This window comes from Ranitomeya variabilis, chromosome 1 (genome assembly GCF_051348905.1).
Source record: "Ranitomeya variabilis isolate aRanVar5 chromosome 1, aRanVar5.hap1, whole genome shotgun sequence".
NCBI lineage: Eukaryota > Metazoa > Chordata > Amphibia > Anura > Dendrobatidae > Ranitomeya > Ranitomeya variabilis.
In genome coordinates this window covers 32,518,334-32,541,860 of record NC_135232.1, presented here as the reverse complement: position 1 = coordinate 32,541,860, position 23,527 = coordinate 32,518,334, and the positions used below count along the sequence as shown (strand labels likewise).

General features: G+C 48.1%; 1 protein-coding gene across 2 annotated transcripts in view; it reads left to right on the top strand.

The window, feature by feature from the left end:
• The window catches only part of LOC143804119 (class I histocompatibility antigen, F10 alpha chain-like), a 158,900-nt gene that overhangs the window by 70,754 nt on the left and 64,619 nt on the right, over positions 1 to 23,527 (top strand). For both annotated transcript variants that reach the window (XM_077281877.1, XM_077281887.1), the window contains exons 2-3: positions 896 to 1,156; positions 21,335 to 21,619. In XM_077281877.1, coding sequence (XP_077137992.1) covers positions 896 to 1,156; positions 21,335 to 21,619 — 546 coding nt within the window. The remainder of the gene's footprint in view (positions 1 to 895; positions 1,157 to 21,334; positions 21,620 to 23,527) is intronic.

Sequence of the window (23,527 nt, the reverse complement as noted above, 5' to 3'; positions counted from 1 at the left end):
ATGAGCGGTACCATGTGACCGCTCACTACAGGAAGAAGCTGCCGGCGCCCAGAGAACCAGGGACCTGCAGGGACAACGCCAGGAGCAGGTGAGTATTATTAGACAGCTCCGCTCCCCCTCCCCTGCCGACCCCTGGGAATGACTCGAGTATAAGCTGAGAGGGGCAATTTCAGCCTAAAAAAATGGGCTGAAATTCTCGGCTTATACTCGAGTGTATACGGTAATAGAGGCGGAAAGGAGTAAAGAAAAATCTGCAGGGAAAGTATTTCCGCTGTGGAAAACGTTCATTGGTTTCCACTATAGTCCCCATGAAATATCGAGAATGATTAGTCCCTTCCGCCACACAGAATGGTGCTGTCTGGTGGATCTGAGCGGGACGTTGGGGGTCTTGGGAACTATTCCAGATGTATAATGTCTATTAAAGATACAACATATATTACCGTAGAACGACACTCTGGACAATGCAAAATACAGTAAAAGAGATTCTCTCCCTTCCCCTATTCCCCTTCTATGTAGTCAGTCTGTCCTTTCTTTCTCTTACTGTTTCCCCAAAATGTGTGTTACAAGGCACTGACGGAGATCTATCTATGTATCTATATACTATTGTAAAAAAGTTATGCGGATCTGTTGTCTGACAAGTAAGATTTATATATGTACTTTTGGTAATTTACAGTGTCATTGCCGATGCTATATCCTATGCTACGTTATCCTATCCAATGTCATGTTCAAAAAAATCAATAAAAATAATGTTTAATAAACAAAAAAAAAATATATATATATATTATTATCCTGTATATACGTGTATCCTGTACATATCTGTGTGTCCTGTACATACGTGTCTCCTCCTGTGAGTGGTGTCCTGTATGTGTGACGTGTAACACTCTGTGTCTCTCAGACAGTCACTCTCTGCGGTATTATCACACGGTGGTCTCAGCTCCGGGGTCCGGGCTGCCGGAGTTCTCATCAGTTGGATATGTGGATGATCGGGAGATTGTGAATTATAACTCAGACAGCGGCAGAGCCCGACCCAAGGTCCAGTGGATGGAGAAAATGGAGGATGGATACTGGGAGGAACAGACACAGATCAGCAAAGGGAATGAGGCGGCATTCAGACATAATGTGAGGACAGCGATGGAGCGATTCAACCAGAGCGGAGGTGAGAAATATACTGTACTAGATGGCAGCCCGATTCTAAAGAATCGGGAGTCTAGAATCCATATATACTTTATTTATTCAAATGTAAGAATAATACAATAAATAATAGTAAGAAAGAACAAAAAATGGCTGCACTCACCAGCTCTTGACAATTCTTGTTATTTAAGGTACAGTTACACAGGATCCATGAACATGCTTATGAGGGGAGTGATGAAAGACATCAGACAACAACTTTGCGTGTTGTGGCAAATGCCACAACAACGGTTCTTTGCTTAAGAACAATAATGTAAATAATAAATAATATGTATCAATAACTATGTATATTGGTATGTTCTTTCTTGGCACAAATTGCAGGAAGTAGTATTCTAGGCAATTATATATTAGATGGGCATTTCCTGAAGGAAATACATGGTGCTTGAACAGCGCTACCAGCTTTACAGCAGCACTTTTCACACACGGGACTGGGGGGCGCGCTTACTTTTGCACCCGGGGCCGGGGGCGCGCTTACTTTTGCACCCGGGGGCGCGCTTACTTTTGCACCCGGGGGCGCACTTACTTTTGCACCCAGGGGCGCACTTACTTTTGCACCCGGGGGCGCACTTACTTTTGGGGCCGCACTTACTTTTGGTGGGCGGGGCTCCTCGGCCTCCGATTTGGTGGGCGGGGACCCTCGGCCTCCGATTTGGTGGGCGGGGCCCCTCGGCCTCCGCTTTGGTGGGCGGGGCCCCTCGGCCTCCGCTTTGGTGGGCGGGGCCCCTCGGCCTCCGCTTTGGTGGGCGGGGCCCCACGGCCTCCGATTTGGTGGGCGGGGACCCTCGGCCTCCGATTTGGTGGGCGGGGACCCTCGGCCTCCGATTTGGTGGGCGGGGACCCTCGGCCTCCGATTTGGTGGGCGGGGACCCTCGGCCTCCGATTTGGTGGGCGGGGACCCTCGGCCTCCGATTTGGTGGGCGGGGACCCTCGGCCTCCGATTTGGTGGGCGGGGACCCTCGGCCTCCGATTTGGTGGGCGGGGACCCTCGGCCTCCGATTTGGTGGGCGGGGACCCTCGGCCTCCGATTTGGTGGGCGGGGACCCTCGGCCTCCGATTTGGTGGGCGGGGACCCTCGGCCTCCGATTTGGTGGGCGGGGACCCTCGGCCTCCGATGTGGTGGGCGGGGACCCTCGGCCTCCGATGTGGTGGGCGGGGACCCTCGGCCTCCGATGTGGTGGGCGGGGACCCTCGGCCTCCGATGTGGTGGGCGGGGACCCTCGGCCTCCGATGTGGTGGGCGGGGACCCTCGGCCTCCGATGTGGTGGGCGGGGACCCTCGGCCTCCGATGTGGTGGGCGGGGACCCTCGGCCTCCGATGTGGTGGTCGGGGCCGGGCCCCTCGGCCTCCGCTTTGGTGGGCGGGGCCGCTCGGCCTTCGATTTGGTGGGCGGGGACCCTCGGCCTCCGATTTGGTGGGCGGGGACCCTCGGCCTCCGATTTGGTTGGCGGGGCCCCTCGGCCTCCGATTTGGTGTGTGCTCTGTCTGGGGCCACTGTGCTCTGCCTGGGGCCCCATATGCTGCCTGGGGCCCCTGTGCTCTGCCTGGGGCCCCATGTTCTGCCTGGGGCCCCTGTGCTCTGCCTGGGGCCCCTGTGCTCTGCCTGGGGCCACTGTGCTCTGCCTGGGGCCCCATGTTCTGCCTGGGGCCACTGTGCTCTGCCTGGGGCCCCATAAGCTGCATGGGGCCCCTGTGCTCTGCCTGGGACCACTGTGCTCTGCCTGGGGCCCCATATGCTGCCTGGGGCCCCTGTGCTCTGCCTGGGGCCCCTGTGCTCTGCCTGGGGCCCCATATGCTGCCTGGGGCCACTGTGCTCTGCCTGGGGCCCCATATGCTGCCTGGGGCCCCTGTGCTCTGCCTGGGGCCCCTGTGCTCTGCCTGGGGCCACTGTGCTCTGCCTGGGGCCCCATATGCTGCCTGGGGCCCCTGTGCTCTGCCTGGGGCCCCATATGCTGCCTGGGGCCCCTGTGCTCTGCCTGGGGCCCCTGTGCTCTGCCTGGGTGTAGGACACTGGTGACGTCACTTATCTCCGGACATTAGCTCCGGACATTAGCTCCGGACATTAGCTCCGGACAAAGCCACGGAAGTTGGCACAAATTGCAGGAAGTAGTATTCTAGGCAATTATATATTAGATACACTATATACACTACACTGTATACACTATATACACACTGCACTGTATACACACTACACTGTATACACTATATACACTACACTGTATACACTATATACACACTACACTGTATACACTATATACACACTACACTGTACACACTATATACACACTACACTGTATACACTATATACACACTACACTGTATACACTATATACACACTACACTGTATACACTATATACACACTACACTGTATACACTATATACACACTACACTGTATACACTATATACACACTACACTGTATACACACTACACTGTATACACACACTACACTGTATACACTATATACACACTACACTGTATACACTATATACACACTACACTGTATACACTATATACACACTACACTGTATACACTATACACACTACACTGTATACACTATATACACACTACACTGTATACACTATATACACTCTACACTATATACACACTACACTGTATACACTATATACACACTACACTGTATACACTATATACACACTACACTGTATACACACACTACACTGTATACACTATATACACACTACACTGTATACACTATATACACACTACACTGTATACACTATATACACACTACACTGTATACACTATATACACACTGCACTGTATACACCAGGGGCGTAACTACCGCGGTCGCAGCGGTCGCCATTGCGACCGGGCCCCGCAGGTCAGGGGCCCCGGGCCGGCAGGTCTGAGCAGGGCCAGGCTGGCCATCGGGCACTTCTGGCAAATGCCAGAAGAGCCGATGCCAGTAGTGGGCCGCTGCACTGTTCCTCCCCCGGAACCCCCCCCAGTGCCGCCGCCGCCGCATTTAACTATACCGGCGTCTATGACACCGGGATAGTTCAATGCAATGATGGGAGGAGAGAGCGTCACCTGACGCTTCCTCTCCCATCATTCCCCGCTCTGCCTCTGACAGTACACTGCGGGTGCGCGATGACGTCATATCATCGTGCACCTGCAGTGTCCTGGGCAGACTGCAGCCGCCAGGAGCAGCGCGGGCAAAAGGAAAGGTGAGGAGAGTTTTTTTTTTTTTTTCTTTTTAACCGGACTGTGGGGCCATTATCGGGGGGGGGGGGGGGGGGGATGAGATGAGATGTGGGCTTTGCTCTATATATCCCTGTGCGGGCTCTGCTGTATATACCCCTGTGGGGGCTGTGCTGTATATATCCCTGTGCGGGCTCTGCTGTATATATCCCTGTGCGGGCTCTGCTGTATATACCACTGTGCGGGCTCTGCTGTATATACCACTGTGCGGGCTCTGCTGTATATACCACTGTGCGGGCTCTGCTGTATATACCACTGTGCGGGCTCTGCTGTATATAACACTGTGCGGGCTGTGCTCTATATACCACTGTGCGGGCTCTGCTGTATATACCACTGTGCGGGCTGTGCTCTATATACCACTGTGCGGGCTGTGCTCTATATACCACTGTGCGGGCTGTGCTCTATATACCACTGCGGGCTGTGCTCTATATACCACTGTGCGGGCTGTGCTGTATATACCACTGTGCAGGCTCTGCTGTATATACCACTGTGCGGGCTGTGCTGTATATACCACTGTGCGGGCTCTGCTGGATATACCACTGTGCGGGCTGTGCTCTATATATCCCTGTGCGGGCTGTGCTGTATATACCACTGTGCGGGCTGTGCTGTATATACCCCTGTGCGGGCTGTGCTGTATATACCACTGTGCGGGCTGTGCTGGATATACCACTGTGCGGTCTGTGCTGGATATACCCCTGTGCGGGCTCTGCTGTATATACCACTGTGCGGGCTGTGCTGGATATACCACTGTGCGGGCTGTGCTCTATATACCACTGTGCGGGCTGTGCTGTATATACCACTGTGCGGGCTCTGCTGTATATACCACTGTGCGGGCTCTGCTGTATATACCACTGTGCGGGCTCTGCTGGATATACCACTGTGAGGGCTGTGCTGTATATACCCCCTGTGCTGGCTGTGCTGTATATACCCCTGTGCGGGCTGTGCTGTATATACCCCTGTGCGGGCTGTGCTGTATATACCCCTGTGCGGGCTGTGCTGTATATACCCCTGTGCGGGCTGTGCTGGATATACCACTGTGAGGGCTGTGCTGGATATACCACTGTGCGGTCTGTGCTGGATATACCACTGTGCGGTCTGTGCTGGATATACCACTGTGCGGGCTGTGCTGGATATACCACTGTGCGGGCTGTGCTGGATATACCACTGTGCGGTCTGTGCTGGATATACCACTGTGCGGTCTGTGCTGGATATACCACTGTGCGGTCTGTGCTGGATATACCACTGTGAGGGCTGTGCTCTATATACCCCCTGTGCTGGCTGTGCTGTATATACCCCTGTGCGGGCTGTGCTGTATATACCCCTGTGCGGGCTGTGCTGTATATACCCCTGTGCGGGCTGTGCTGTATATACCCCTGTGCGGGCTGTGCTGGATATACCACTGTGAGGGCTGTGCTGGATATACCACTGTGCGGTCTGTGCTGGATATACCACTGTGCGGTCTGTGCTGGATATACCACTGTGCGGTCTGTGCTGGATATACCACTGTGCGGGCTGTGCTGGATATACCACTGTGCGGGCTGTGCTGGATATACCACTGTGCGGGCTGTGCTGGATATACCACTGTGTGGGCTGTGCTGGCACCCAACACCATGTTGCAGTGCAGGAGATTCCTGCAACAGTCCGAGGCGTATCTAGGGGAAGCGGGGCGGGGGAAGGTGGGGGGGTTGTGGGGGCGGGGGAAGGTGGGGGGGGGTAGGGGGGGGGGCCCCATTTGGAAGTTCGCACCGGGGCCCATAACTTTGTAGTTACGCCACTGGTATACACTATATACACACTACACTGTATACACACACTACACTGTATACACTATATACACACTACACTGCATACACTATATACACACTACACTGTATACACTATATACACACTGCACTGTATACACTATATACACACTACACTGTATACACAATATACACTCTACACTGTATACACAATATACACACTACACTGTATACACTATATACACACACTACACTGTATACACTATATACACACTACACTGTATACACACTACACTGTATACACTATATACACACTACACTGTATACACTATATACACACTACACTGTATACACTATATACACACACTACACTGTATACACTATATACCCACTACACTGCATACACTATATACACACTACACTGTATACACTATATACACACTACACTGTATACACTATATACACTACACTGTATACACAATATACACACTACACTGTATACACTATATACACACTGCACTGTATACACTATATACACACTACACTGTATACACTATATACACACTACACTGTATACACTATATACACACTACACTGTATACACTATATACACACTACACTGTATACACACTACACTGTATACACTATATACACACACTACACTGTATACACTATATACACACTACACTGTATACACTATATACACACTACACTGTATACACTATATACACACACTACACTGTATACACTACACTGTATACACTATATACACACTACACTGTATACACACTACACTGTATACACACTACACTGTATACACTATATACACACTACACTGTATACACTATATACACACTACACTGTATACACTATATACACACACTACACTATATACACAATATACACTACACCGTATACACTATATACACACTACACTATATACACAATACACACTACACTATATACACACTACACTGTATACACTATATACACACACTACACTATATACACAATATACACTACACTGTATACACTATATACACACTACACTGTATACACTATATACACACACTACACTATATACACACACTACACTATATACACACTACACTGTATACACAATATACACTACACTGTATACACTATATACACACTACACTATATACACAATACACACTACACTGTATACACTATATACACACACTACACTATATACACACACTACACTATATACACAATATACACTACACTGTATACACTATATACACACTACACTATATACACAATACACACTACACTGTATACACTATATACACACTACACTGTATACACTATATACACACACTACACTATATACACAATATACACTACACTATATACACACTACACTGTATACACTATATACACACACTACACTATATACACACTACACTGTATACACAATATACACTACACTGTATACACTATATACACACTACACTATATACACAATACACACTACACTGTATACACAATACACACTACACTGTATACACAATACACACTACACTGTATACACTATATACACACTACACTGTATACACTATATACACACTACACTATATACACTATATACACACTACACTGTATACACTATATGCACACTACACAATACACACTACACTATACACAATATACACTACACTGTATACACTATATACACAATACACACTACACTGTATACACTATATACACAGTACACTGTATACACTATACACACTACACTGTATACACTATATACACACTACACTGTATACACACTACACTGTATACACACTACACTGTATACACTATATACACACTACACTATATACACACACTACACTGTATACACTATATACACACTACACTGTATACACTATATACACACTACACTGTATACACTATATACACACTACACTGTATACACTATATACACACTACACTGTATACACTATATACACACTACTGTATACACTACACTGTATACACACTACACTGTATACACTATACACACACTACACTGTATACACACTACACTGTATACACTATATACACACTACACTGTATACACAATATACACACTACACCGTATACACTATATACACACTACACTGTATACACTATATACACACTACACTATATACACAATATACACACTACACTGTATACACTATATACACACTACACTATATACACACACTACACTATATACACACACTACACCGTATACACTATATACACACTACACCGTATACACTATATACACACTACACTGTATACACAATATACACACTACACCGTATACACTATATACACACTACACTGTATACACTATATACACCCTACACTGTATACACTGTATACACACTACACTGTATACATACGTATGTATCCTGTACATATCTGTGTATCCTGGACGAGGTCATATGTGTTTCTGTTTTGACATAAAAGTTGAGTTTTTATTGGCAATACATTTTTCTGTTATTGTTTTGTGCCTTTTTCTCTTCTTTTCTCCTTGGTTCCCACTGTGGGGCCTCATTATTTTACTCTCCGGTCGCTGGTGTAAGAGGTGGTAATGCTGATGTGTCCCCTGACACCTGTCCTGCACACCTTGCTGATGGAAGGACCTCACAGGTCACACCCAGAGGTTGTTACTTGTCAACCATCGCTTCCCCACAATTAGGGGTTTCGAGCTGCCTAGTGGATGAAAGTAGCAGCCCCCTCCCTCTATTAACCATTTAGATGCTGCTGCTATTGACAGCAGAATCTATGGTGGATAAATGGCCATGACTGGTGCCAGCACCGATCGTGTTTGTTTCTGCAGGGTGTCTGCCGTATTATACATCTAGATCCGGGACATTTCACAAAAAAAATAAAATCTTTTTTTTTTTTTTAATTATAGACAGTTTTTCATTTTTAATCTGAATTTTTTATTTTTGTTCTTTTAGCTAAACTTAGTCCAAGTAAATGTAAAATATCCCCCTATAATTCCCTCCCGGGGGCTTCTTGACGTCTGTCTCCTCGGCTTCAGCAGTAACGAGTTACAGTGGGGCAAAAAAGTATTTAGTCAGTCAGCAATAGTGCAAGTTCCACCACTTACAAAGATGAGAGGCGTCTGTAATTTACATCATAGGTAGACCTCAACTATGGGAGACAAACTGAGAAAAAAAAATCCAGAAAATCACATTGTCTGTTTTTTTAACATTTTATTTGCATATTATGGTGGAAAATAAGTATTTGGTCAGAAACAAAATGTCATCTCAATACTTTGTAATACATCCTTTGTTGGCAATGACAGAGGTCAAACGTTTTCTGTAAGTCTTCACAAGGTTGCCACACACTGTTGTTGGTATGTTGGCCCATTCCTCCATGCAGATCTCCTCTAGAGCAGTGATGTTTTTGGCTTTTCGCTTGGCAACACGGACTTTCAACTCCCTCCAAAGGTTTTCTATAGGGTTGAGATCTGGAGACTGGCTAGGCCACTCCAGGACCTTGAAATGCTTCTTACGAAGCCACTCCTTCGTTGCCCTGGCGGTGTGCTTTGGATCATTGTCATGTTGAAAGACCCAGCCACGTTTCATCTTCAATGCCCTTGCTGATGGAAGGAGGTTTGCACTCAAAATCTCACGATACATGGCCCCATTCATTCTTTCATGTACCCAGATCAGTCGTCCTGGCCCCTTTGCAGAGAAACAGCCCCAAAGCATGATGTTTTCACCACCATGCTTTACAGTAGGTATGGTGTTTGATGGATGCAACTCAGTATTCTTTTTCCTCCAAACACAAAAAGTTGTGTTTCTACCAAACAGTTCCAGTTTGGTTTCATCAGACCATAGGACATTCTCCCAAAACTCCTCTGGATCATCCAAATGCTCTCTAGCAAACTTCAGACGGGCCCGGACATGTACTGGCTTAAGCAGTGGGACACGTCTGGCACTGCAGGATCTGAGTCCATGGTGGCGTAGTGTGTTACTTATGGTAGGCCTTGTTACATTGGTCCCAGCTCTCTGCAGTTCATTCACTAGGTCCCCCATGTGGTTCTTTGGTTTATGCTTACCGTTCTTGTGATCATTTTGACCCCACGGGGTGAGATCTTGAGTGGAGCCCCAGATCGAGGGAGATTATCAGTGGTCTTGAATGTCTTCCATTTTCTAATTATTGCTCCCACTGTTGATTTCTTCACTCCAAGCTGGTTGACTATTGCAGATTCAGTCTTCCCAGCCTGGTGCAGGGCTACAATTTTGTTTCTGGTGTCCTTTGACAGCTCTTTGGTCTTCACCATAGTGGAGTTTGGAGTCAGACTGTTTGAGGGTGTGCACAGGTGTCTTTTTATACTGATAACAAGTTTAAACAGGTGCCATTACTACAGGTAATGAGGGGAGGAAAGAGGAGACTCTTAAAGAAGAAGTTACAGGTCTGTGAGAGCCAGAAATCTTGAATGTTTGTTTCTGACCAAATACTTATTTCCCACCATAATATGCAAATAAAATGTTAAAAAAACAGACAATGTGATTTTCTGGATTTTTTTTTCTCAGTTTGTCTCCCATAGTTGAGGTCTACCTATGATGTAAATTACAGACGCCTCTCATCTTTTTAAGTGGTGGAACTTGCACTATTGCTGACTGACTAAATACTTTTTTGCCCCACTGTATCACAGGAGATCGCGGCCGCCGTCATCGGCTGATATAACACAATGTTGTTAGGAAGAATTGGAAGCAACACAAAAGTCACAACATAAAGTCAGCGGGAACCGTAGTGAGAAACCGGTCACAGAGATCAATCCTCACCGTACAGCAGCCAAGAGGTAATGCAGCCGGACATCAGCAGAGTCCACTGTATCCGGGGACACAGAGGTCTCATCAGCCGGACCCCACATTACAGAACCGCAATGTCTCCGGTTACACAGAGGTCTCATCAGCCGGACCCCACATTACAGAACCACAATGTCTCCAGTTACACAGAGGTCTCATCAGCCGGACCCCCACATTACAGAACCGCAATGTCTCCAGATACACAGAGGTCTCATCAGCCGGACCCCACATTACAGAACCGCAATGTCTCCGGGGCACAGAGGTCTCATCAGCCGGACCCCACATTACAGAACCGCAATGTCTCCAGTTACACAGAGGTCTCATCAGCCGGACCCCACATTACAGAACCGCAATGTCTCCGGGGCACAGAGGTCTCATCAGCCGGACCCCACATTACAGAACCGCAATGTCTCCGGTTACACAGAGGTCTCATCAGCCGGACCCCACATTACAGAACCGCAATGTCTCCGGGGCACAGAGGTCTCATCAGCCGGACCCCCACATTACAGAACCGCAATGTCTCCGGGTACCCAGAGTGTTATGACCCCAATGGCAGAGGGTCTCAGGAATAATGCTAAGTCAGTAAATTCAGAAAACCAGCTCATAGGGCAGTGGTAACTGGGCTGACCATATAACTAATCCTAGCACCACAAATACCAGCAGCCGGGGAACGTTCCTACGTTGATCCTAGACGTCTCGCGCCAGCCGGAGAGCTAACTACCCCTAGAAGGGAAAAGAAAGACCTTTCTTGCCTCCAGAGGAAATACCCCAAAAAGTTGGATAGAAGCCCCCCACAAATAATAACGGTGAGGTAAGAGGAAAAGACAAACATAAGAATGAGCTAGGAATTTAGCAAAGAGAGGCCCACTAGCTAATAGCAGAATATAGAAAGATAACTTATATGGTCAGCAAAAAATCCTATCAAAAATATCCACACTGGAAATTCAAGAACCCCCGAACCGTCTAACGGCCCGGGGGGAGAACACCAGCCCCCTAGAGCTTCCAGCAAGGTCAGGAATCACATTTAGTACAAGCTGGACAAAAATGATAGCAAACAAATAACCCAAAAAACAAAGAAGCAAGACTTAGCTTAATTTAGCACGAACCAGGACCAGCAAACAGGAGCAAACAGAATGTGTCTGATAACACCGATGCCAGGCACTGGACTAAGGTTCCAGGAGGTTTATATAGCAACACCCCTGAAGTAACGACCCAGCTGGGTGCAAACAGAGGGAAGGAAATCCCAGAGTCATATCACTAGTAACCACTAGAGGGAGCCAAAAAAGTCTAATTCACAACAGTACCCCCCCCTTAAGGAGGGGTCACCGAACCCTCACCAAGACCACCAGGGCGATCAGGATGAGCAGCGTGAAAGGCACGAACCAAATCGGCCGCATGCACATCAGAGGCAACCACCCAGGAATTATCCTCCTGACCATAACCCTTCCACTTGACCAAATACTGAAGCCTCCACCTGGAGAGACGAGAATCCAAGATCTTCTCCACCACGTACTCCAACTCGCCCTCAACCAACACCGGAGCAGGAGGCTCAGCAGAAGGAACCACAGGCACAACGTAGCGTCGTAACAAAGACCTATGGAACACGTTGTGAATGGCAAACGAAACCGGAAGATCCAAGCGAAAGGACACAGGATTAAGGATTTCCAATATCTTGTAAGGACCGATGAAGCGAGGCTTAAATTTAGGAGAGGAGACCTTCATAGGAACAAACCGAGAAGACAGCCACACCAAATCCCCAACACGAAGTCGGGGACCCACACCGCGGCGGCGGTTGGCAAAACGCTGAGCCTTCTCCTGTGACAACTTCAAGTTGTCCACCACATGATTCCAGATCTGCTGCAACCTATCCACCACAGAATCTACTCCAGGACAGTCAGAAGGCTCCACATGTCCCGAGGAAAAACGAGGATGGAAACCAGAGTTGCAGAAAAATGGCGAAACCAAAGTAGCGGAACTAGCCTGATTATTTAGGGCAAACTCAGCCAATGGCAAGAAGGTCACCCAATCATCCTGATCTGCCGAAACAAAACACCTCAAGTAAGCTTCCAGAGTCTGATTAGTTCGCTCAGTTTGTCCATTAGTCTGAGGATGAAAGGCAGACGAGAACGATAAATCAATGCCCATCCTAGCACAAAAGGATCGCCAGAACCTGGAAACAAACTGGGATCCTCTGTCAGACACAATATTTTCAGGAATGCCGTGTAAACGAACCACATTCTGAAGGAACACAGGAACCAGATCGGAAGAGGAAGGCAGCTTAGGCAAAGGCACCAAATGGACCATTTTTGAAAAGGGATCACATACCACCCAGATGACAGACATACCCCGAGACACCGGGAGATCAGAAATGAAATCCATGGAAATATGTGTCCAAGGCCTCTTCGGGACAGGCAAGGGCAAGAGCAACCCGCTGGCACGGGAACAGCAAGGCTTAGCTCGAGCACAAGTTCCACAGGACTGCACAAATGACCGTACATCCCGTGACAAGGAAGGCCACCAAAATGACCTAGCCACCAGATCTCTGGTGCCAAAAATTCCCGGATAACCTGCCAACACCGAGGAATGAACCTCGGAAATGACTCTGCTGGTCCACTTATCAGGAACAAACAGTCTGTCAGGTGGACAAGAGTCAGGTCTACCAGCTTGAAATCTCTGCAACACACGTCGCAAATCAGGAGAAATGGCTGACAAAATAACTCCTTCTTTAAGAATACCAACAGGTTCTGTGACTCCAGGAGAGTCAGGCACAAAGCTCCTTGAAAGAGCATCAGCTTTCACATTCTTTGAACCTGGTAAATACGAGACCACAAAGTCAAAACGGGAGAAAAACAATGACCAGCGGGCCTGTCTAGGATTCAAGCGTTTAGCAGACTCGAGATACATCAAATTTTTGTGATCAGTCAAGACCACCACACGATGCTTAGCACCCTCGAGCCAATGACGCCACTCCTCAAATGCCCACTTCATGGCCAGTAATTCCCGATTACCCACATCATAATTCCGCTCAGCAGGCGAAAACTTCCTAGAGAAGAAAGCACATGGTCTCATTACCGAGCAATCAGGGCCTCTCTGTGACAAAACGGCCCCTGCTCCAATCTCAGAAGCGTCCACCTCGACCTGAAAGGGAAGTGAGACATCAGGCTGGCACAAAACAGGCGCCGAAGTAAACCGGCGCTTCAACTCCTGGAATGCCTCCACGGCTGCAGGAGCCCAGTTAGCAACATCAGAACCTTTCTTGGTCATATCCGTCAAAGGTTTAACAACGCTAGAAAAATTAGCGATAAAACGACGGTAGAAGTTAGCAAAACCCAAGAACTTCTGAAGACTCTTAACTGACGTGGGTTGAGTCCACTCATGAATAGCTCGGACCTTGACTGGGTCCATCTCCACAGCAGAAGGGGAAAAAATAAACCCCAAAAAGGGAACTTTCTGTACTCCAAAGAGACACTTTGAGCCTTTAACAAACAAGGCATTCTCACGCAAAACCTGAAACACCATCCTGACCTGCTCCACATGTGAGTCCCAATCTTCAGAGAAAACCAGAATATCGTCCAGATAAACAATCATAAATTTATCCAGATACTTCCGGAAAATATCATGCATAAAGGACTGAAATACTGAGGGAGCATTAGAAAGCCCAAAAGGCATCACCAAGTACTCAAAATGACCTTCGGGCGTTTTAAATGCAGTCTTCCATTCATCACCTTGCTTAATACGCACAAGGTTGTATGCACCACGAAGATCTATCTTGGTGAACCACTTGGCACCCTTAATCCGGGCAAACAAGTCCGACAAGAGAGGCAAAGGATACTGAAATTTTACAGTGATTTTATTCAGTAGCCGATAGTCAATACAAGGTCTCAAAGATCCGTCCTTCTTAGCCACAAAAAAGAATCCCGCACCAAGAGGGGAAGAGGATGGATGGATATGCCCCTTCTCCAGAGACTCCTTGATATATGAACGCATTGCGGCATGCTCAGGTACTGACAGATTAAATAATCTTCCCTTAGGAAATTTACTACCTGGAATCAAATCTATGGCGCAGTCACAGTCCCTATGAGGAGGCAGAGCACTGGATCTGGACTCACTGAATACATCCTGATAATCAGACAAATACTCAGGAACTTCCGAAGGAGTAGAGGAAGCAATAGACACCGGCGGGGAATCAGTATGAATTCCCTGACAGCCCCAACTTGACACAGACATTGCCTTCCAATCCAGGACTGGATTGTGGGTCTGTAACCATGGCAGACCCAAAACGACCAAATCATGCATTTTATGCAGAACAAGAAAACGAATCACCGCCCGATGTTCAGGAGTCATGCACATGGTCACCTGCGTCCAAAACTGCGGTTTATTTTCCGCCAATGGCGTAGCATCAATACCTCTAAGAGGAATAGGATTTACTAACGGTTCAAGAACAAAACCACAGCGCTTGGCAAATGACAGATCCATAAGACTCAGGGCAGCACCTGAATCCACAAACGCCATAACAGGGTAAGAAGACAATGAGCAAATTAAAGTCACAGACAAAATAAATTTAGGTTGCAAATTACCAATGGCGACAGGACTAACAACCCTTGTTAGGCGTTTAGAGCATGCTGATATAACATGTGTAGAATCACCACAGTAAAAACACAACCCATTCTGACGTCTATGATTTTTCCGTTCATTTCTAGTCTGAATTCTATCACATTGCATTAAATCAGGTGTTTGTTCAGACAACACCACCAGAGGATTAGCGGTTTTGCGCTCCCGCAAACGCCGGTCAATTTGAATAGCAAGCGCCATAGAATCATTCAGACTTGTAGGAATGGGGAAACCCACCATCACATTCTTAATGGCTTCAGAAAGGCCATTTCTGAAATTTGCGGCCAGAGCACACTCATTCCACTGAGTAAGCACGGACCATTTCCGAAATTTTTGGCAATACACTTCAGCTTCATCCTGACCCTGAGAAATAGCCAGCAAGGCTTTTTCTGCCTGAATTTCAAGATTGGGTTCCTCGTAAAGCAATCCGAGCGCCAGAAAAAACGCATCAATATTCGCCAATGCCGGATCTCCTGGCGCTAACGAGAAGGCCCAATCCTGAGGGTCGCCCCGCAAGAAGGAGATAACAATTTTAACTTGCTGAGCAGAATCTCCAGATGAACGGGGTCTCAGAGAAAGAAACAATTTACAATTATTCTTGAAATTCCTAAACCTAAATCGATCTCCAGAAAACAATTCCAGAATAGGTATTTTAGGTTCAGACATAGGATTACTGGTAACAAAATCTTGTATACCCTGCACACGAGCTGCCAGCTGGTCTACACTTGTAATCAAGGTCTGGACATTCATGTCTGCAGCAAGCACACGCCACTCAAAGGTAAAGGGGAGGAAGAGAAGGAAGGAAAAAAAAACAACTCAGAATTTCCTTTCTTATTATCCCACTTCTGCAATGCTTTAAACATTCAATATTGGCCTGGCATACTGTTATGACCCCAATGGCAGAGGGTCTCAGGAATAATGCTAAGTCAGTAAATACAGAAAACCAGCTCATAGGGCAGTGGTAACTGGGCTGACCATATAACTAATCCTAGCACCACAAATACCAGCAGCCCGGGAACGTTCCTACGTTGATCCTAGACGTCTCGCGCCAGCCGGAGAGCTAACTACCCCTAGAAGGGAAAAGAAAGACCTTTCTTGCCTCCTGAGGAAATACCCCAAAAAGTTGGATAGAAGCCCCCCACAAATAATAACGGTGAGGTAAGAGGAAAAGACAAACATAAGAATGAGCTAGGAATTTAGCAAAGAGAGGCCCACTAGCTAATAGCAGAATATAGAAAGATAACTTATATGGTCAGCAAAAAATCCTATCAAAAATATCCACACTGGAAATTCAAGAACCCCAACACCAGTCCCCTAGAGCTTCCAGCAAGGTCAGGAATCACATTTAGTACAAGCTGGACAAAAATGATAGCAAACAAATAACCCAAAAAACAAAGAAGAAAGACTTAGCTTAATTTAGCACGAACCAGGACCAGCAAACAGGAGCAAACAGAATGTGTCTGATAACACCGATGCCAGGCACTGGACTAAGGTTCCAGGAGGTTTATATAGCAACACCCCTGAAGTAACGACCCAGCTGGGTGCAAACAGAGGGAAGGAAATCCCAGAGTCATATCACTAGTAACCACTAGAGGGAGCCAAAAAAGTCTAATTCACAACACCAGAGGTCTCATAAGCCGGACCCCACATTACAGAACCGCAATGTCTCCAGTTACACAGAGGTCTCATCAGCCGGACCCCCACATTACAGAACCGCAATGTCTCCAGATACACAGAGGTCTCATCAGCCGGACCCCCACATTACAGAACCGCAATGTCTCCAGTTACACAGAGGTCTCATCAGCCGGACCCCACATTACAGAACCGCAATGTCTCCGGGGCACAGAGGTCTCATCAGCCGGACCCCACATTACAGAACCGCAATGTCTCCAGTTACACAGAGGTCTCATCAGCCGGACCCCCACATTACAGAACCGCAATGTCTCCAGTTACACAGAGGTCTCATCAGCCGGACCCCACATTACAGAACCGCAATGTCTCCGGGGCACAGAGGTCTCATCAGCCGGACCCCACATTACAGAACCGCAATGTCTCCAGTTACACAGAGGTCTCATCAGCCGGACCCCCACATTACAGAACCGCAATGTCTCCAGGGCACAGAGGTATCATCAGCCGGACCCCCACATTACAGAACCGCAATGTCTCCAGTTACATAGAGGTCTCATCAGCCGGACCCCACATTACAGAACCGCAATGTCTCCGGGGCACAGAGGTCTCATCAGACGGACCCCCACATTACAGAACCGCAATGTCTCCGGGTACACAGAGGTCTCATCAGCCGGACCCCACATTACAGAACCGCAATGTCTCCGGGGCACAGAGGTCTCATCAGCCGGACCCCCACATTACAGAACCGCAATGTCTCCGGGGCACAGAGGCCTCATCAGCCGGACCCCACATTACAGAACCGCAATGTCTCCAGATACACAGAGGTCTCATCAGCCGGACCCCCACATTACAGAACCGCAATGTCTCCGGTTACACAGAGGTCTCATCAGCCGGACCCCACATTACAGAACCGCAATGTCTCCGGTTACACAGAGGTCTCATCAGCCGGACCCCACATTACAGAACCGCAATGTCTCCGGGGCACAGAGGTCTCATCAGCCGGACCCCCACATTACAGAGCCGCAATGTCTCCGGGGCACAGAGGTCTCATCAGCCGGACCCCCACATTACAGAACCGCAATGTCTCCAGATACACAGAGGTCTCATCAGCCGGACCCCCACATTACAGAACCGCAATGTCTCCGGTTACACAGAGGTCTCATCAGCCGGACCCCACATTACAGAACCGCAATGTCTCCGGGGCACAGAGGTCTCATCAGCCGGACCCCCACATTACAGAACCGCAATGTCTCCGGGTACACAGAGGTCTCATCAGCCGGACCCCACATTACAGGACTGCAATGTCTCCGGGTACACAGAGGTCTCATCAGCCGGACCCCACATTACAGAATCACAATGTCTCCGGGGCACAGAGGTCTCATCAGCCGGACCCCACATTACAGAACCGCAATGTCTCCGGGTACACAGAGGTCTCATCAGCCGGACCCCACATTACAGAACCGCAATGTCTCCGGGTACACATAGGTCTCATCAGCCGGACCCCCACATTACAGAATCGCAATGTCTCCGGTTACACAGGGGTCTCATCTGCCGGACCCCCACATTTTTGTATTGCTGCTGAATATCTGGATTATTGCTTTGCTGACGTCCGATTCATTATTATTATTGAGCGATGACAGAACAGAGGGTCTCTGAAGGTCGGATACAGGGTCCGATGGGCCGACGACCCAACACCACAATCTGCTGACCGAGCCGTTCTCTTACTGCCTTGTAGGTTGTGTTCACACTGATGTTTGTGGAGCAGAAAACGCTGCAGAAACCACTGGAAAAAATGTTCAGAAGAAAGAACATAATTATGTAACAACAACTCGCTGTTCACATTGTGCAATAATCTGTTCAGTCTTTTCAGCTTCTTTTAAATGCTCAGACTCACAAGACGGCAAAGAAGATTGTAGATTCTCCAGGAAACGCTCAATACTTACTGTAGACGTTAATGGGAAGGATAAGGTGATTTTTCTTGCACTTTTTTTAAGTATTTTTGTCACAAATAACGAAAGTTTTCTTTTCTTTATGGAGACAAAAAACACTCAGGAAACAGCAAAAAACAGAAGTAAAAGACGCTTTAGGTTCACAAAACTCCAGGGAACAAAATAATGTTCTAAAACGTCTTCTGCTTAAAAGTGTAAATTTTTAAATGACGTAAAAAGACACAGTGTGAACACAACCGTAACCTGTCAGACTGAGGGGGGAGAGAAGGGGCCAAGAATGCTCTGTATCACAGTTTATGGCCACAGAGTGAAGGTGAAAAGCCAGAGGGGGCTGAGAACAGAAGAGGCCGGTGTGAAGGGGTTAACCCCGACCACCTCTGCTGCACAGGAGAAATAACAGCGGAAAAGCAAACAGAGAAGGAAGGGGTTAACCCTCTTACAGGGAAAGGTGAGGAGCTGATCACACTGTATTACTCAGGGGAGGAGGATCAGGCAGGAGAAGAGGAGGTCGGGGAATGGAGGAGGCACAGGAAGGAGAGGAGGTCGGGGAATGGAGGAGGCACAGGAAGGAGAAGAGGAGGTCGGGGAATGGAGGAGGCACAGGAAGGAGAAGAGGAGGTCGGGGAATGGAGGAGGCTCAGGAAGGAAAAGAGGTAGGAGAATGGAGAAGGCACAGGTAGAAGAGGAGGTCGGGGAATGGAGGAGGCACAGGCAGGAGAGGAGGAGGTCGGGAATGGAGGAGGCACAGGAAGGAGAAGAGGAGGTCGGGGAATGGAGGAGGCTCAGGAAGGAGAGGAGGTCGGGGAATGGAGGAGGCTCAGGAAGGAGAGGAGGTCGGGGAATGGAGGAGGCACAGGAAGGAAAAGAGGTAGGAGAATGGAGAAGGCACAGGTAGAAGAGGAGGTCGGGGAATGGAGGAGGCACAGGCAGGAGAGGAGGAGGTCGGGAATGGAGGAGGCACAGGCAGGAGAAGAGGAGGTCGGGGAATGGAGGAGGCTCAGGAAGGAGAGGAGGTCGGGGAATGGAGGAGGCACAGGAAGGAGAAGAGGAGGTCGGGGAATGGAGGAGGCACAGGAAGGAGAAGAGGAGGTCAGGGAATGGAGGAGGCACAGGAAGGAGAAGAGGAGGTCGGGGAATGGAGGAGGCTCAGGAAGGAGAAGAGGAGGTCGGGGAATGGAGGAGGCTCAGGAAGGAGAAGAGGTCGGGGAATGGAGGAGGCACAGGAAGGAAAAGAGGTAGGAGAATGGAGAAGGCACAGATAGAAGAGGAGGTCGGGGAATGGAGGAGGCACAGGCAGGAGAGGAGGAGGTCGGGAATGGAGGAGGCACAGGCAGGAGAAGAGGAGGTCGGGGAATGGAGGAGGCTCAGGAAGGAGAGGAGGTCGGGGAATGGAGGAGGCACAGGAAGGAGAAGAGGAGGTCGGGGAATGGAGGAGGCACAGGAAGGAGAAGAGGAGGTCGGGGAATGGAGGAGGCTCTGGTGGAGAAGCTGCACACAGAGGACATTAGTGGGGGCTTCCTGCTGAGCTCGTGTCCCCAGTTCTTTGCTGACAGACGGGAGATGTCGCAGGGAGACGCAGCAGTTACTGATCCAACAACCGTCCGCGCTGTGATCCGGCTGCTCGGGGGTTAACCAGTGTGCGGGGAGGAGCGTGCACAGCAGATGACTGACAGCCGCACAGCGCGTACATCTCTGCCTCCTCCAGGACCTGCGCTGTCTGCTGCCTGGTCACGTGCAGCATCTCCGTACACGTCACTGCTCCACCTGCAGCCTCCACTGATGACAGACAGCTCTACTGTCCAATGAATCACATCACTCAAAATACTATTATCATTATCAGAAGATGAGAATCACTTGCGCCCGAAAATGGCGAATGTCTCCTAGTAATCTCCGCTCTCTACACATCTGCCGCTGGGGGCGCTGTATCCTCAGGGCTGTAGAAGGCGGCGATAAAGAATAAGAACCAGCAATGGTCACTGAGGGGTTACACGATCTCATGTAGTGACGTCAGACTGTGGTCGGTGCACGATGTCTCCGCTGCTCTACATGATCTGTGGCCGATTACACACAGCGGATATCGGGGATTATGGGAAACACCGGGAACATTCATCACTGGACCGTCAGGCTGATATTTCTTCTTTGCTCCTGTGTTGTCTGCAGGTTTCCATTCCTTCCAGGTGATGTCCGGCTGTAAGCTGAGAGATGACGGCGGGATCACTGGGTACCATCAGTTCGGATATGATGGGAGAGAGTTCCTGGCCCTGGACACACAGACGTGGACATATGTCCCCACCATGGCGCAGGCGCAGGCGCAGATCACCGCACAGAGATGGAACAGTCCAGATCTACAAGTGGGGGAGAGATACAAGAATTATGTGGAGAATATCTGTACCGAGTATCTGAAGAAATATGTGGAGAACGGGAGAGAAGATCTGGAGAGGAGAGGTGAGCGCTCATCATCATCATCATCACAGCCCCGCTGTCCTGTCACCTCTGTGTGATTATGGTCATTGCTGTACTTGTAGTCCCCGCTGTCCTCACACTGAACCCCCCCATATAGGTAATAAGCCCCTGTCGGCTCCTGATGGTTCTTCTGTGAATCCATCTTGTCTTACAGCTCCATGTTGTCCTGTTCCTCGGTTCTTCCTTCTAGACATGTCTGACAGCTCGGGGTCACTAGTCCGGGGCGTCCTACACAGACTGACATGGTGCGATCAGTGCGGAGCGGCCACATTGTGCAGGACACAGCCGGTGTCCAGTCATTTATACATTTCCAGGAGGAATAACAGAGGAACCACAGAATGCAGAAACCTAAGAAAAGATGCTCCAGAATTGTCCTAATATAGACGAGTGCGGAGAGGAGACGGCTTCTCTTTAACCCCTTATCGACATTTGACATACCGGTACATTCAGGGTCTTCTCCCTGTCTCTGGTGCGGGCTCAGGAGCTGAGCCACCACATCCCGGCAGATGATGGCTGCTCTATTCATCCATCATCTGCCGCTAAATGCTGGGGGTGAAGCCGAGCTCCAACCATGGCTGTTAATCTGTCAAATGCCGCTGTCAATCGCTGAGAGCAGCATTTACAGCAAACGTTTATTCTAAGCGCCCATCAGCTTCCCGCAGCACGATCGTGGGGAGCTAATGAGCTGTCATGGCAGTCGGGGGTCTGCTGAACACCCCTGTCCCTGTCATGACGGAGCAGAAGACCCTCCTGTAGCTTCACAGGGGACCCCAATTTGTACTATATACCCTATAAAGTAAGAAGTGATGAATGTGTCACATCAACCCCAAGATGGTATTAATAAAAAACACCAACTCCGTGCACACAGTCCCGTCCCTCACAGCCCCGTCACCTGAGCAGTGAACGTTACAGGTTTCGGGAAATAACGACAGAAGCAACATTTTTGTTCTTTAACCCCTTCACCCCCAAGGGTGGTTTGCACGTTAATGACCGGGCCAATTTTTACAGTTCTGACCACTGTCCCTTTATGAGGTTATAACTCTGGAACTCTTCAACGGATCCCGGTGATTCTGACACTGTTTTCTCGTGACATATTGTACTTCATGATAGTGGTAACATTTCTTTGATATTACCTGCGTTTATTTGTGAAAAAAATGGAAATTTGGCGAAAATTTTGAAAATTTTGCAATTTTCCAACTTTGAATTTTTATGCCCTTAAATCACAGAGATATGTCACGCAAAATACTTAATAAGTAACATTTCCCACATGTCTACTTTACATCAGCACAATCTTTGAACCAAAATTTTTTTTTTGTTAGGGAGTTATAAGGGTTAACAGTTGACCAGAAATTTCTCATTTTTACAACACCATTTTTTTTAGGGACCACATCTCATTTGAAGTCATTTTGAGGGGTCTATATGATAAAAAATAACCAAGTGTGACACCATTCTAAAAACTGCACCCCTCAAGGTGCTCAAAACTGCATTCAGGAAGTTTATTAACCCTTCAGGTGTTTCACAGGAATTTTTGGAATGTTTAAAAAAAAATGAACATTTAACTTTTTTTCACACAAAATTTACTTCAGCTCCAATTTGTTTTATTTTACCAAGGGTAACAGGAGAAATTGCACCCCAAAAGTTGTTGTGCAATTTGTCCTGAGTACGCTGATACCCGATATGTGGGTGTAAACCATTGTTAGGGCACATGGCAGAGCTTGGAAGGGAAGGATCGCCATTTGACTTTTCAATGCAAAATTGACTGGAATTGAGATGGGACGCAATGTTGCGTTTGGAGAGCCCCTGATGTGCCTAAACATTGAAACCCCCCACAAGTGACACCATTTTGGAAAGTAGACCCCCTAAGGAACTTATCTAGGTGTGTGGTGAGCA